The following is a 16,124-nucleotide window of genomic DNA, read 5'->3' on the forward strand; positions in this document are numbered from 1 at the left end:
TGGACAATCCGTGTAGAACTTATAACCAGCTCTCCTTTGCGCGGGTTCTTCCTCATCCACAGTTCGCATCTGTGGACTCGGCAGATCACAGATCGGGGGGTATTTGCTATTGAAAAAAAATACCTATGTATGAATGAAGAGACCCTTGCAGTTCAAACCCGGATTGTTCAAGGGCCGACTGAGATGAAGTGAATAGAGAAGAGGGTGAAGAAAAGTGTCTGTGCTTTGCTGTTGTTTTGAAGGCGGAGAGCACGAGTGCATGCATCTTAAATAGGATAAACCATGCTGTAGTTGTTCGCGAGGCTGCCTTTGGAGAGGGAGGGAGCTAGGTTGAGGGTACGTATAAATAAGGTCTGTACCTTATTTTGTCAGTTCGACTTTGGGACCATGTAGACAATTTGACATCATGACTAAACAAATTAGGTAAGAGGTTATGACTTTAAAACATTTTGATAGACGTTGTCGGATTTTTCTCTAAAACGCGCATCCTCTGCCTCCTGTCAGTACTTGAGGAGCCCTCTTCTCTTGCACACCTTTTCCAACGCTGGATTATCACGTCTAAAAGCTGTGCCAACCCAATAGGTGAAAACTAGTTTGCTAATTTTAATTTCTTTTGTGTCTCAGCGATGAGAGCAGTTAAGCCTCTTTTCTTTCCTTTATTAGCCATTTTGTGTTTCTTCTGTGAAATACAGGTTCATAGCCTTTTGTTTTCTGTTGATTTATAAAAACTCTTTATATGTTGTAGATGTACTTTCACTTGTTGATTTTTAACCAGGTTCATGACTCATTTCCATTTCAGTTGTTCAGGCCTCACTGTAGTAGCTGGCTGTTGTTCTGTTGCCATATACTAAAGGTTTTTTTTAAGAATATTTATGTATGATATATTGGCAATGCTTACGAAATTCTCAGAGTAACCAGACTTCTTCAAGTGCTTGGGGGGCAGTTTGTGAGCTCTTTGGAGCAATGGAAACTGTTCTCTTTTCTTTTTAAAAAGATTTTCCATGACTGAGTACCATGTCTAACTGGGAAATAGCTGGTGACTGTCCACTTAAGTTGATTTTTGGTGAATCTGTAATCTAAATTTGATTGGGTTTTGGGGTTTGAGATTGTTCTTGATTTTTAATTACCCATAATAACCATTTTTTTGTTCTGTTCATAAACAGAAACGGTACTTCTTCATGGGGAAAAAAACCTGTATATGTCGTGAAAGTCCGTTTTTAAGACGTTTTTGGTCATTGCAGCATGTGTCCTTTGCTCGTGAACACAGCTCATGTGTTTCTTTCTCTCTCTAGGTCATCACTCCATGTAGGAAACTCATCCTGTGTGCTGACAACAGAAAAGAGATGGAAGATTGGATTGCAGCCCTGAAGACTGTCCAGAACAGGGAGCACTTTGAGGTGAGAGAAGAAAAGCGTCCTTCCTGTCCCCTGTCCTGGGTATTCTGCCGTCCCCACGTGTGGGGTGCATGGTCTGGAGCATGTTCTCGGCGTGGCCCTTGAATGATGAGGGCTCATCCTGTGGTTGCTCATCCTGTGGGCCACCAGACCCCTGTCCTCCTCTCCTCCCTCGGACGCTTCGTTGAGTCTTGTCCAAGTCAGCACGTTTAGGAATGTCAAAGGGACGTCTCACCTGTGCCGTCTTTGTTCTGTGCCTCCAGCCTACCCAGTACAGCATGGACCATTTCTCAGGGATGCACAACTGGTACGCCTGTTCCCATGCGAGGCCGACCTACTGCAACGTGTGTCGCGAGGCTCTGTCTGGGGTCACGTCCCACGGGCTGTCCTGTGAAGGTACGGACGACGAGCTTTCTGCTGGGGAGGGTGGCCTGAGGTTTGATGGGACAAAGCCCTAGAGACTCAGATATGGTCACCACAGGTCCATCAGGAGGAAAGTGTTTGTATGACCCTCTCCTTATTTTGTCTCCTGAGGAGTCTCTGACAAATTATATTCCTAGTAACGGGACAGGGTGGCTTAGTAATGAGACACGGGAAGAAACCCAGAGGACACAGAGGGAGAAGAGGTGTAAGACGTCTGTGGCCCTCTCTGGGTTGCGGTGGCCCTCTCTCTCTGGGTTGCCCTGGCTTGTGGATCAAAAATTGTCCCCTGGCTCTAGAGGGCAGGGGCCTGTTTTTGGGCAGGAGCAGAGAAAGGCAAACTGTGGCTTCCAGCCCAGGTCCCACCTGCTGCCTGATTTCATACAGGCTGTGAGCTTAAGAATGCTTTTTACAATTTTGAAAGATTAGAAAATAGCAAAAGAAGACACCCGTTTTGTGATGCAGAAAATCCCATGAAATTTAAACTTCAGCGTCCACATGTGACGTGCGGCCACCGCGGCCAGCGAGCTGCAGGGCAGAGTTGGGTAGTTGGTCCGCAAGCCCGAGCTGCTTACTCTCTGGCTCTTTACAGAAAGCCGGGCACCCCCTGGCCAGACGGGACTCCTCGGCTCACGGTGATCAGTCTCTGCGCGTATCCTGGTGGTTCAGCTTATAACCAGACCAACCGTACCTGCCGGGCCCCAGCTTTCCCAGGCAGCCAGGACCGTTCACCCCAGCCCGCCGCCTCCTCCAGCACGGGAGGCCCCGGCAGACGCGAGGCGCCCAGGCTAACGTGTTCCTTCTCTCACAGTGTGTAAATTTAAGGCCCACAAACGCTGTGCTGTGCGAGCCACCAGCAACTGCAAGTGGACCACGCTGGCCTCCATCGGGAAGGACATCATTGAGGACGAGGACGGGGTAGGCACGGGGGACCCCGCACAGGCCCCCCCCCCCCCCGTGGGCCTGTGCTCGGTTCTCTTCCTGGAGCGGAAAGAGGGCAGGGTTTCCTTTGAGTTGGTCACGCTGGGATTTGGGGCCCCCCTGAGCTGTGCGTCATGGGTGCCGGGGGTGGGGGGAGGGCGGTGTGGACAGTGCCCTGCAGAGCCCGCTCCACCCAAGCGAGCAGAGGTGAGTGACTTGGTGGAGTCCACGTTGGAGCGTTTTGCCCCAAGGACCCCCTGGGGCCGCGTGGAGGGCTGCGGGGCGCCCCCAGTGTGTCTCTCCGTGGTTGCAGATTGCCATGCCTCACCAGTGGCTGGAGGGGAACCTGCCCGTGAGCGCCAAGTGCACGGTGTGTGACAAGACCTGCGGCAGCGTCCTGCGCCTGCAGGACTGGCGCTGCCTCTGGTGCAAGGCCATGGTGAGTGAGCGTGGCCGCCCGGGGGGGCGGGGGGGGGGGGGCGCCTGGCGTGTGGGAGGGAGGCCAGCGCCCCCTTGTGACCTGTGGGCCCATGTTTCAGGTGCACACGGCGTGTAAAGACTCCCTGGTGACCAAGTGCCCGCTGGGCCTGTGCAAAGTGTCGGTCATCCCGCCCACCGCTCTCAACAGCATCGATTCCGACGGTGGGTGCCCCGTGCTCTCCTGCTCGGGGGTGCCCCCCCCCCGCCCCGACTCTGGAATTGGTCATCTTGGTGACTTCGAGGTGTGGTCGGGGGGAGGTCGAGGTCGGGCTCAGGCACTGGGGGGAGGGCAGTTGTGTACTGAGGTGGTAAACGGTGTCCTCACGGCTGGGCTGCTGGGCACCTTGGACTCGAGGCCACGGGCTTCCTCGAAGGTGGTAGATCCTTTGGTGCTAGAGTCGCAGCTGCTGCTTCATCAGACGTGAGCCGCTGAGGTCGAGCTGTCCGTCAGCTAGGCTGCATCTCGTAGTGGGTCTTTGGGTTCATGTTCCGTCGCTTTCTGCTCTACAACAGAGTGACCCCGTCATACCAGTAGCGGTTCTTCTTACCCTCTTGTCCCTGTTCTGGCTTGTCCGGTGGGTGCCCGATGGCGCGTTTGGCGTTGGTGGGCCCTCAGGGACTCCGCTGTGCCAGGCTGAGAGCAGCCTCTGACGTTTAGAGTCCTGCAAAGGTGAGGTCAGCCCGGCGGGCCTTGCGTCCCCCTGCACCGGGCACAGCCGTAGCCTCGGGCTGGCTCCTGGACGTGCAGCTCTGAGTTCTGGGTCCACCGGGTGTCTGCTCGGTACACGACTGCGCGCGCCCGGCTGTCTTTCCCGGCTCTCACGTTTTCTCCCGTCCTCCTCCATCCTCACACCAGGCTTCTGGAAGGCCACATGTCCTCCGTCCTGCACGAGTCCACTGCTGGTCTTCGTCAATTCCAAAAGCGGGGACAACCAGGGTGTGAAGTTCCTCAGAAGATTCAAGCAGCTGCTGAACCCGGCCCAGGTCTTTGACCTCATGAACGGAGGCCCCCACCTCGGGTAGGAAGCATGTAAACACTGAAGATAATGCATGCTCATTTTACGATTCAAAGATAGGGAAAATTTTAAATAGATTAAAGTTCTCTTTCTCGAACTGTCCTCTTCCCAGATTTCCCCTGGCAGAGGTGCCACCAGAATGGTTCAGAGTTAACGTGTCCTTCTGACTTGCCCACGCGAGTTTCCGCTGTGTGCACACGCAGACTCTCAGAGCAGAGGGGGTCCTGGGTGACCTGCTGACGTGCAGTGTGCTTTTTATAGCAGACGACAGTGCGGACCTGCTTTGCTGGCGGTGGTTACAGATCTGCCTCGTTCTTTCACGTGGCTGCTCGGTATTGAGGAGAAAGCTTTTCCCCAGTGAGGCCAGAAAGGAGGCTTTCTGTTTTTGGGGGCACGGGAGTTGGCTCGGTTGCAGGTGCAGAGGCGTGCAGGTGTGCAAGGCCCAGTGTACGGGGCAGAGCTCGAGCTCCGACGTGTGTTGCTCTGGTTGTGTACGTTTCACGGGTTTGTGGAAAACGTTGCTCCCGTAAATTCTGGCTTTGCGCGAACTCCTTCCTCTCTGGAGGCCCAGCTTGAGGTGGGAGCACCGTGAGGAGGCCCAGGCGGTGAGGGAGGTTGTGCAGGGTGGTGCTGGGGAAGGAGCCGGGCTCTGGCGTGTGCTCCTGGCAGCCTCCTGGGAGCGGTGTCTTTGGAGCCCGGGGCTGCTGTGACGTGAGCCTGGGGCCGGGCTCCCCCTTCCCAGTGGAGGGCCTGCGCGGCCCTGTGGTGTAGGTGCCAGCCGCTGCTCCTGTGGCGCCAGGCCGCCGGGAAGTGCCCTGGGGTGGTGTTGAGCGGGTGCCGTACAGGGGACTGGGCAGTGAGCGCACGTTGACTCTGAGACGTGCACGGCCCGCAGGACGTCGTAGGCGCTGAGGACGAGGGCAGACGACGTGGGCGCTGACCTGCCGAGGGCAGCAGGGCCTGCCTGGTGAGCCCCGCCTCTGGGAAGCGGCCTTGCCCTCATGCCGTTCCTAACAAAACTGCTGCCGCTTCATTTCCTGATTCCCGGTCCCGTGTCCCTTCTCCAGAGAGCAGAGGCCGGAGCGGGGTTAGTGTTCCCAGAGGACACGTGCGGCTGTTTCTTCCCCATCCCGAAGGCCAGGGGCTGCTTCAGGCCCCCTCTGTTTATGCCCCGAGCTGTGTGCCCTGTCCCCCGTTCCTGTTTGTTGTCTGAGGCTTCTCGAGCCTTCCTGGCTCAGGCTGTGCCAGATGCAAGGCCGATTAAGGTGGCGTCCTGCCTGCAGGGAGCTGGTGGAGACGGCCAGGCCGGGTGGTCTGTCACACTGGCCGCACAGTGTGCAGGTCCTTTGGGAACCCAGGGGAGGGGCTTGGACGTCTAGCAGGGGTCTCGGTTTCTCTGCCGAGTCAGCCTGCGGGCAGAATTGGTTGTAACGGCGACGGAGTGGGGGGACAGCCCTCTAGGCAGAGGGTGGCACTCACGCAGAGGTGAGAGCGCTGGGGTGGGGCAGCAGGAGTTGGGCAGATGGCGGGCAGCTGTTGGCCCCAAGGTTTGGACCTTTTCTGGAGCTGAGTGGCAGCTTCCAAAGCCAGACACCTGGCAAGACTGGTCTTGGGAAGATGACACGTGGCACAAAGTGGAGGCGTCCTACAGGAGACGTGGGCAGGCGGGTGTCCTTGCAGGGACTGGCAGAGAGGTGGCGATGGCCTCCACTCGGGCCCCGGGGCCAGCCCGCCAACTGGGTTGGTGGCGGCGCTGCCTTTCTCCGGGAAGGAAACCTAGGTGGAGCGAGGGTGCCGCACGCTCTGGTGGACAGGTGCGAGTGCTGCCCTCCAGGAAAGCCGAGGGGTCACCAGTGCCTGGTAGGCCACTCAGGAGGAGGCCAGGGAGTGAGCAGATGGCTGCGGGGTGTCCTGGGAGGGACTCTGTGAGCGAGGGGCAGGGTGACCGGGAGGAGCCCAGGAAGGAGACGGGGATGCAGTTACGAGCGGGGCAGGGGTCAGTTGCCTGGGAGGACAGAGTGACCCCGAGAGCAGGTGAAGTGCAGGTCCTGCAGCACGGGCTCTGCGTGACGTGGGCGGGAGCTGGCTGAGCGCAGGCCCAGGGGCCGCGGGTGGGAGGCCTTTGCTCTCAGGTGCCTGGCGGCCCCAGTGGGCAGAGCCTGAGCACACAGCTGGGCTCTGGCCTCTGAGAGGCTTTTTCACAGGAGGGGGCTTCTCGGCCCGGGACTAACTGGCCATCATTTGTCCCTCAGAATGGACCTCGTTTCATCGGTGTCTGTTTTCTCTGCAGCTTACGCTTATTCCAGAAGTTTGACACCTTCCGGATTCTGGTGTGCGGTGGGGATGGAAGTGTCGGTTGGGTCCTCTCTGAAATCGACAGCCTCAACCTTCACAAGCAGGTACCTGGGTGTGGAGGGGCCCAGCCCCAGGGGAGAGAGAGCACTGCCACCCTTACAGAGAGGCAGTGTCGTCTCCGTGACGCTCCCCGTCCCCTCGGGAAGCTCCTGGAGGGAAGAGCCGGTCGCCTGATGGGGGCTGACACAGATGGCTCCAGTTCCCAGGAGCCGGCTCGGGCAGGTCTGGGCGGCTCCTGGCTGGGCAGTGACATCGTTGCCTGCCTGACCCTGCTGCTGGTGAGCAGGGATCCGGGTGCACTGAACTTCAGGTCAGAGTTAGGGCTCACTGGACTTAGGTTTCCTTTGGTTCCTGTTTTCAGTATTAAAAATAGATGTTCTACTCCAGCTCCGCCCCCCCATGATTAACCACTCCTGACATTTATTTCAGTAACTATCCTTCAGACCTCTATCAAAATACATATAGTCCCGTGCGTAATGCGGTTTGAATTTAAATGAGCTCATGCTACCATCTAGCATAGTATATGCTGGTTTTGTATGTTCTTCAGTCGGGTTTTAATCAGCACATCGTGGCACCTCTCGACCCATCAGTGAAAGCAGATCACTGTGACGGTTTTCCGCCAGCCCTGGGTTCGCTCGCCTCCCCCAGTGGCAGCCGCTTAGATTCCTTCATAAAGGCAGCGCTGGTGAAAGCCACGTACACACTTTCCCAGTTATGTTCTCCTTCAAAGAGCACCCCAATTTAAATTTTGGGAGGTATCGCCAAACCGTTCTCCAGGGCTGTTGCGGATGCTCATAAAACTGTCTTTCCCATATGCTATCCATTGTACATCTTTTTAGTTTTTTTCCAACTTAGTAAACAGAAAATGGTATGTTTCAATTAACTATGAATTTTTAAATGACTCGGCTATTTATGCCCTTTTTAACCTAGTTTTCTGTTGGGGTAACTACCTTTTAAAAAATTGATTTCTAATAATTATTGTTATGTTAGGGATGTCAGCTCCTGTTGGTCCTGTTTTTCCTAGTTTGTCATTTGTCCTTCAGTGTGTGGGTGGACTTTGTAGGTGGGGCATCCTGGCAGGAGTGGTGCTGGAGAGGGGACACTTGGGGCAGGTCACTGGCTCAAGGAAGGCTGGTTGCTCAGGAAGGGGAGCACTGCCCCCTAGTGGTGGCGTTGGCGTAGTAGTACACTCAGGGCCATTTTTAAAGTTTTGTTCACTTCCAAGCTTGTTACCAAGTTCATGATCATGAGTCCGGAAGACAGGGTTTCATGCATTCAGCGGAGCTCAGTGAGCAGTCATCTCTGGCTTCTCTGTGGCCCTTGATCCTCCGGTCCCCTTCTCTGGTCCCCTTCAGTGTTCCTTGTCTTCCTGTTCCTCCTCACTGGTCCTCCTAGCACGTGCAGAGCTCCTGCTCCACCTCTGTCCTGGAGACCAGGACTCATAGCTGACCCCCAGGGCCAAATCCCAGGCTTTCCCTCGACCTTCCTGTGTGCCTTGTTGGGCCTTAGGCCTGGCATTTCCCACACCGAGGCCCCCTCCTCACCCTCCCCCCTCGCAGCCCAGCCCTAGCCCCAGCCCCAGCCCCGGCTCCTTAGAGTCTGGAGATATCATCCACCAGATGTCCAAGCTGGAGATCTAACGGTAGTTCCTGAGCCTTCCCTCACCCTCCGTCTTCATTTCTGGCTCACCCCTGGAGCTCGGTCCTGCCACCCTAGAGTGCCCAGCACAGCAGCATGTGTCCCTGTGCCCATCTCGGCTGGCTTGGGGCTCCATCTGCCCACTCCTCCCAGGGGCTGTCCCTTGGGCAGGTCTGCTCATGCACCTCCTGAGTGTCTTGGGCCCCTCCTCAGTCTGGGGAGCTTCCTAGGAAGCATGGAACTGGGGAGGTGGGGTTTCCTGGGGGCTCAGGGTGGGACTGTCAAGTGGAGGGTGGGGCCTGAGCTTTGCAGAGGGTCTCTGGGGGCGGCAGGTGGAGGGGTGCGTAGACAACTTGGTAGCACTGGGGCGTGCTGGAGTGTGACGGCCAGACCTCGGAAGTCCTGGCTCCTGTCTCCAGAGGACTCAGAGCCATGGAAGATGCCATTAGAGGAGGGAAGCGACACTGTGGTTGTTTGGGGAAGATGAACTTGGTGTGGAGGTGCTATGGTGGGTGGAGAAAGAGGCAGAAGGGGGTCGTGGATGATTCTTCAGGAGTTCAGACACTGGACCATCGGGGAGGACTGTGGCCACAGCTCCGCGGGTGGCGTGTAGGTCAGGGAGGCTGTGGATGCTTGAATGTGGATGTGGCTACAGCTGAGGAGCAGGCCTGTGGGCAGGGGAGACGTCCGTGCTGCCTCGTGGCTCTGCCGGGAACGTGAGCACCACACCGACAGACCTCATGCACCGTGGGGGAGAAGGAGGGTGTTTGACGTTCCCTCTTGCCCGCTGTGTCTCAGTGTCAGCTGGGAGTGCTGCCCCTCGGCACGGGGAACGACCTGGCTCGCGTGTTAGGCTGGGGCTCGGCCTGTGACGACGACACGCAGCTCCCGCAGATCTTGGAGAAGCTGGAAAGAGCCAGCACCAAGATGTTGGACAGGTGAGTGGTGGGGACGTCCTCCTGCCGCCTGGGTCCCCTTGACCAGGTGTTCTCAGCCCGGGGTCCCTGGACATCGTAGGCTCTCTGCAGCTACTTGAAAAAGTTGACGTGAGCCAGGATTCTCTTTTTCTGGTGGTGCTCATCATCTGCTCAGATTATGAAGCGCTATCAGACAGAAGCGTGCCCTGGAGTGGTCAGGTCCCATTGGGCCAGGCCCCGTGCCCTGGGCTGCTGGAGAAGGCGGCCCTGTCCCCTCTGGGCGTTGCAGCCTCGTCTGGTACTGTCAGCAGAGCCTCCTTCTCGAGCAGTCCCGCGTTCCCTGAAGGGTCTGACGTGTGCACAGTTGCTCTCCGTGTTTAAATACCTTGGCGTCCTTCTCCAGCGGGCTGCTCTTGGTGCCGAGCTTGTGTTATGACTTCACTGATCCCAGCCTGTGGGGACGTGGTGTTGCCGAAGACGCCTCGTGTCCCCTCGTGGGATCCCGCGGTTGTGACTCGCAGGCGTGAATTGGAACACCCTCCCGCCGCAGCCGCCTCTGCCGTTTCTTCTCCGCTGAGGAGGCCCGCGTGCCTTTGGAGGCTGGGAAGTGCTCCGACCCCGGAGAGTGCCTTTAGCTCTGCGGAGAGATGCCCGTTTTCCCCAGAAGCAACGCGGTGGGGACCTTCCCCCTCCAGTGGGGCTTCTGTGTTCAGCTGGTCGTGACGCTTGTTCTCAGCTCAGTGAGGAGGCAGAATAGGGAGTCAAGATAAAGGGCTTAGAAACGAAGTTCCAGCGCTGCCGAAGATCACGCCCCCCGACCGGGAGGCGGGGAAGGGGGCGGGGCCAGGCCTGCGGGGCGGGGCCAGGCCTGCGGGGAGGGGCGGGGTGGGGCGGGGCGGGGCTGACCAGCGGGGGTTGCCTCTGCGCCGGCAGGTGGAGCATCATGGCCTACGAGACCAAGCTGCCCCGGCCGGCCTCCTCTTCCACCGTCACCGAAGACCTGAGCGAGGGCTCCGAGGTATTTCCGCCCCACCGCCACCCCGTGCTTGCACTGGCAGGCCCACCCCTTTGCACCCCCCTTAGACGTCCTGCCTTGGGTTAGACCCGCGGCGCAGGGTCAGCCAAGGGAGACCTGGAGCCTCGTGCACTCTGACTGCCCTGAGGGCTTTGTGGTCGTCTGGAGCTTCCCGGGATTTTCCAAGGATTTGGGATCCTTTGTGATGATGGCTAGGACTCCCCCGCCCCCAAGGTACACTGCCCCCTCCTGGCCCTCACCCCTCCTGGGTCATTGCCCCTGCCCAGCCCCAGGCTGCCGCTCTGGTCCCACCTCCTCCACGTCCGCTGCCATTGCAGCTAGTTTATGCAGATTCTATGTTTAACTCTTCATTTTATGGTGGTTTTTGTGATTAGCGGTTCCCTCTCGGCCTGGGCTTTGCCTAGACTGGCATAGCACTGGGCGTGTACCTGTGCCTTTCCCACTGGGTAAGCTGGCTGTCCCAGAGGGGGCTCTGTCAGAGGGCCACCTCCTGGCAGGAAGGTCAAGGACAGGGGGCCAGTGTGGCAGTTGGCAAACCGTGGCCCCCCAGGCCACATCTGCCCGGGCCTGCTCTGACCTGCCTGCGAGTAGAGAAGGGTTTGTGCATTTTAAGAGCAGAAGCCTACGTGCGCCAAGCCTGGGTATTTGCTCTCTGGCCAGTAATAAGGTTTGCGGGTGCTGAGCCAAGGCCTAAGGAGAGGGCTCATCGGGCAGGGTTAGTTAGAGCTGCCAGCCCTGTAGGCAGGGAAGGGTGGTGAAGGGGCTGATTTACGCCGAGGGCTGGAGATGGCCAGGGCCGAGTTCCCAGCTGGGCTCCCCTGTGAATGGGGCCTGAGCCGAGGCCCTGCCTGTCGCCTGGGGCGTGAGGAGGAGGCACGATTCAAGGTTTGAGTCAGCACAGGCCTTGAGAGCAGCACGAGCAGTGTATGCGGTTTTATCTACGCGTTCCTTTTGTCACGATCCCCTTGTCCACAGCGCGATGAAGCTTTAGCTGTAGCGATCTTTCAGATGCGTGTGGAGTGAGCTGGGGCAGGCAGCAGGGCCGGGTGCAGTTTGCTGGCTCTGGCCTGGCACTTCCGGGCACGAGGCTGACGGTCCCACTGCCGTCGGGATACTTGCAGGTGCAGCAGATTCTCTTCTATGAAGACTCGGTCGCGGCGCATCTCTCCAAGATCCTGACCTCCGACCAGCACTCAGTGGTCATTTCCTCGGCCAAGTGAGTGCCCCGGTGGCCCGGGGAGCCAGGGGTCCCCCGCCGCGGATGCCTGGTTCCCAGCCAGGACTGTCTAGAAGCATCTCTCTGTGTTTCCTCCCTCAGAGTGCTCTGCGAGACTGTGAAGGACTTCGTGGCTCGGGTGGGGAAGGCCTACGAGAAGACCACGGAGAGCTCGGAGGAGTCGGAGGTCATGGCTAGGAAGGTACGGCCCGGGCGCCTGGAAGGGGGCGGTCAGGGCAGAGTAGCACCCACCCCACTCCTTCCTCTGTTCCCCGCCCAGTGCTCCGTCCTGAAAGAGAAGCTGGATTCCCTCCTCAAGACCTTGGACGACGAATCCCAGGCCTCGTCCTGCCTGCCCACGCCGCCCCCCACCATTGCAGAGGAGGCGGAAGACGGGGAGGGGGCGGGCAGCGGCTGCGGCCCCAGCTCCACCTCCACTGGGGACCGAACTGTGGGGTCGGCGTGCCCCACCCGCCCGCAGATATTCCGGCCCCGGGAGCAGCTCATGCTGAGAGCCAACAGCCTGAAGAAGGCTATTCGTCAGATCATAGAGCACACAGAGAAAGGTAGCTGGTCCCTAGATGACGGGGTGGCAGCTGGGGACCGCTTTCTTCAGGCCAGTGCGGGGCCCTCCCACTTCCCCCCCGCATAAACATGGGAATGGGGTGAGAGACCAAAAGGGACCCAGCGTGTAGGCCAGAGCCGCTCTGGACGGCCTGACGCAGGCCAGCGCCTCCTGCCTCTGGGTCTGTGCCCGATGGAGACACGGAGTGGGCGACAGAGCCAAGGGGCGCCCCCAGCTGGTGGAAAGGTACCTCACGGGCACACAGGGGGCATTGTCAGGGCCACTTCCTGGAAGGGCCCTCACCTGTGGTCACTGTGCCATAGCGGGCGCAGCCCGCAGGCATGGTTATGCAGCATGGCCTTGTCCAGTTAGAAGTGGGGGTCCCTTGGGGAGGGGCCGGGGCTGAGAAGAGGCTTGGTGCTCAGAGCTGAGGTGCTCTGGGGACAGCTGCAGAGAGAAGGCTGTGTGCCCAGGAGGGAGGGGCCCAGGCTGGAGATGGCGGACGGGCCGTAAGGCGATGCAATGGAAGGAGTCGGAACCCGGTCCTGGGGGGGGGGGCTGGGAGGGGGGGTCGGAGAAGCGAGAGCAGCAGCTGCTGTCCAAGGCAGGTGCCAGCTGCAGGGGCGGAGGGTGTCTGGGGCCTGGGCAGGTCATCGGCCCAGGGTCCAGGCCGCCACTGTGACCATCCTTAGCCTGGGGAGAGAGGCCCACCTGCATAGGTCAAAGACTCTCCTGGTGGGTCGCTCCCTTTTTCTAGACTCTGTCTGTTAAGCTTTGAGGAGACCGATGTAAAAACCACAGTGACCTGGGAACTTCATGGCCTCTAACCCCACCCAGGCCCTGAGGGCCCTTCCCAGCGAGTTTTCTCCTGTCCTCGCTCTCATCCCCCTTAGAAACTGCCTGATACCTTTCCTGCCCCCATCTGACCCTATTCACTCTGAGCACATCCACTTGCTTCTTGCAGTGAGAACAGGAGGGTCGTGACCTCCCCTGTACGCTGGCGTGGGCACGGCCCCTCGTCAGGCTCCCCTCTGGGCTACCGTCTTGCTCCGTCTCTCCCCTCCCCTGCTCCAGCCTGTTGGCACGAAGGCCAGGGGCCCCTTGCACTGAGGCATGCCAGGCCCGGAGGGAACAGGGGTGGGTCAGAGCGTCCACTGAGGCGGGTCCAAGGGAGTCAGTGATGAGAAGGGGTCCGTGTGCAACAGGAGCCCCGTCAGCCTGGCTGTGTCTGTGGGTTGACATCCACTCACTCAGCCGCAAACACCCGTCCTTGCACAGCTGTCGATGAGCAGAACGCCCAGACCCAGGAGCAGGAGGGGTTCGTCCTAGGTCTGTCGGAGTCAGAGGAGAAGAAGGACCTGAAGCCAGACGACAGAACGAGCCTTGGCGAGGGCGCCGCCAAGGGCAGGAGCCTCCGCAGAGGTACAGCGGCCCGGGGACCCCTGGCACTGCCATAGGGCCTTTTTGTCTCAGGCAGCTTTGGGGTACTTTCTCAGGTTGCTTGGGCTTCCCGGAGGTGTAAAAAGTCACTAACACATGACCTGTTCACAGGCCACTTGATGTGTGCAGTTTGCCTGGCAGGGCGGACAGGATTCTCGGCAGGGAGGGGCCTTGTTCCTGAGGGCTGTGTGTCCCTCAGGCCCTCCCTGCACCCAGGACTCAGGGCCACCGTGTCCTCCCTGAACACCCGGGGTCCTAACCCGGGGCCCTGTGTCCTCCCTGAACACCCAGGGTCCTAACCCAGGGCCACCGTGTCCTCTCTGAGCGCCGGGGTCCTAACCCCGGGGCTCAGAGCCTCCTGGTGATAGCCAGCCAGATGCCACGTGTACCACCCAGCCCTACTGGCAGACCCCCTGGAATAGCCCCCAGCACAGGCTTAACCCCTGCCCCACCCCTGACTCCATGCTGTCCCCTCGCTTGCAGCGCTTACCAACGCCCGGGAGATGCTGCCTCCGTGTCTCCCACCATCTTTCCTGGTCAGAGCTCCCCTGCCCGAGCACAGGCCCCTCTGCCCCTCCCTGGCCTCGCCAGTGCAGCCCCAGTCCCCTCGGTGGCCCGTGTCTCTCTGGGGAGGGTCCAAACCCACTGGCCCTCCCACCCCACCTCGTTCCCTCCTCCCTCGCTGAGCCTCTCTCCTTGTCCTGCACACTCTGCCTCCGGCTGAGCAGTGGGTATAACTGCTCTCCACCTCCCTCGGCCCCTCCACCTGCTCATTCCTCTGATGGATGCGCCCGGTGGTTCAGTGATACTCGGCTTTCCATTTTTATAGTGTCCAAGTCCCCATGCGAAAAACTGATAAGCAAAGGAAGCTTGTCCCTGGGCGGTTCTGCCTCTCTTCCTCCACAGTCAGGAAACCGGGACGGCCTGCCAGCCCTGAACACGAAGATCCTGTTCCCGAGTGAGTGTCCCCACTGCAGGCCAGGAGCGCCAGCCTCCATGGCGCCTGTGTGTCTTGGGGAGGGGAGCAGGCAGGGTGCTAACCTCCGACCCTACCTGGCACTGGGTCTAAGGGGTGGATAAGGATGGGTCCCCTGTCCTCTGAGAGTTTATAGGTTCGTAGGAGAGAGAGGCAGAATTTCCAAGGTGTATCAGCATGGGAAGGGCCCTTATTTATTACCAAGGGCACAGGGCACCCAAATCTCTGCCCTGGGACGCCAGGAAGATGTCATTGAGGAGGTGATGCCCAGGCTGGGTGCTGATGGATATATAGGAGTTGGCCGAGTGGAAAGGGAGGGCCAGCAGGTCAAGATGGGGAGCCGCCCTGTCATCCCAGCATGATTGCGGGGGGAGCATAGCTGGCTGCCAGGAGAGTCGGGCCTGGTCCCCTTGCCTTGCCTTCAGTTTGCCCAGGATAAAGTCTGGCAGCTCCTGTGCCTTCTTCCCTCTCACACCGTGAGAACGTGTCTTCAGCAGGAAGGAATGGTGCCAGGGGTTGAGAGTGCTGGTCAGACTCCCTGAGCCAGCTTCAGGTAGCTTCCCGCGGCCTCCTGGGCCAGGTAGAGCTCACGCTGCTCCTGTCAGTGATTTGGCAGTTTCTGTGTGAATCTCAACTGAATAGAAAGAAACTTCCACAGGTGCTTGGGAAAAGAGGCTACGATGGATGAGGTTAGTCAGCAGCAAAGGTGTGGAGTGCCTGTTGTATCTCAGTGGAGACGAATCCGACTAGGATCCATGAGGACGCAGGTTTGATCCCTGCCCTTGCTCAGTGGGTTAAGGACCCGGCGTGGCCGTGAGCTGTGGTGTAGGTCGCAGATTCGGCTTGGATTTGGCGTGGCTGTGGCTGTGGGGTAGGCCGGCAGCTGTAGCTCCAGTTGGACCCCTAGCCTGGGAACCTCCATATGCCGCGGATGCAGCCCTAAAAAGTCAAAAAAAAAAAAAAGAAAAAGAAAATCAGCCACGAAGGCGTTACTGGAATTGGCAGAATGTTCAAGAATAGGGCTCCATCCCAGCCTTACTGTTTATGATTTAAGTTTTTAAAATTGGTGGCAGTATCTTGAGGGTTCTGGTCACCTAGACTGTCCCTTGATGTTTAGCTTTTTCTCATAAATTCATCCTTATAAAGTTGTACAGCTGGATCCTAAGATTAATTGTAGTAAGAGATCATTTCGGTGGAGTTTCTTAAATTCAGCGAGAGCTGTGTACATATTTTTATGGCTGCACCAGTGGCATATGGAAGTTTCTGCGGCAGGGGTCAAATCTGAGCCGCAGCTGCCACATACGCTTATGCCACAGCAACACTGGATCTGAGCCACAGCTATGACCTACGTGGCCATTTGTGGCAATGCTGGATTCTTAACCCGCTGAGTGAGGCCAGGAATTGAACCCGCAACCTCACAGAGACTACATGGGGTCTTTAACCCATGAGCCCCAGTGGGAACTCTGAGAACCGTCTTTAATGAGCTGTTTTCTAATGTGTCTCATAGGTGTTGGTTTCTCTGAGCCAGTGTTTATTTTTCTTCTGGGAATATGGATTTATGATAGTGATTTTTTTTCTTTTTTTGTCTTTTTGTCTTCAGGGCCGCACCCGCGGCATCTGGAGGTTCCCAGGCTAGGGGTCAAATCGGAGCTGTTGCTGCCGGCCTACACCACAGCCACAGCAACGCGGGATCCGAGCTGTGTCTGCGACCTACACCACAGCTCACGGCAACGCCAGATCCTTAACCCAC

The 16,124-nt window shown here is 58.4% G+C and overlaps 1 protein-coding gene across 7 annotated transcripts in view; it reads left to right on the forward strand.

Moving 5' to 3' along the window:
- Positions 1-16,124, forward strand: part of DGKD (diacylglycerol kinase delta) — a 116,773-nt gene that overhangs the window by 79,058 nt on the left and 21,591 nt on the right. For all 7 annotated transcript variants that reach the window (XM_047773800.1, XM_047773796.1, XM_047773797.1 and 4 more), the window contains 14 exons: positions 1,293-1,397; positions 1,658-1,790; positions 2,626-2,732; positions 3,049-3,174; positions 3,275-3,377; positions 4,072-4,234; positions 6,522-6,630; positions 9,023-9,162; positions 10,075-10,159; positions 11,299-11,393; positions 11,496-11,595; positions 11,674-11,959; positions 13,237-13,380; positions 14,228-14,356. In XM_047773800.1, coding sequence (XP_047629756.1) covers positions 1,293-1,397; positions 1,658-1,790; positions 2,626-2,732; positions 3,049-3,174; positions 3,275-3,377; positions 4,072-4,234; positions 6,522-6,630; positions 9,023-9,162; positions 10,075-10,159; positions 11,299-11,393; positions 11,496-11,595; positions 11,674-11,959; positions 13,237-13,380; positions 14,228-14,356 — 1,825 coding nt within the window. The remainder of the gene's footprint in view (positions 1-1,292; positions 1,398-1,657; positions 1,791-2,625; positions 2,733-3,048; positions 3,175-3,274; positions 3,378-4,071; positions 4,235-6,521; positions 6,631-9,022; positions 9,163-10,074; positions 10,160-11,298; positions 11,394-11,495; positions 11,596-11,673; positions 11,960-13,236; positions 13,381-14,227; positions 14,357-16,124) is intronic.

Source organism: Phacochoerus africanus, chromosome 3 (genome assembly GCF_016906955.1).
Source record: "Phacochoerus africanus isolate WHEZ1 chromosome 3, ROS_Pafr_v1, whole genome shotgun sequence".
Taxonomy (NCBI): Eukaryota; Metazoa; Chordata; class Mammalia; order Artiodactyla; family Suidae; genus Phacochoerus; species Phacochoerus africanus.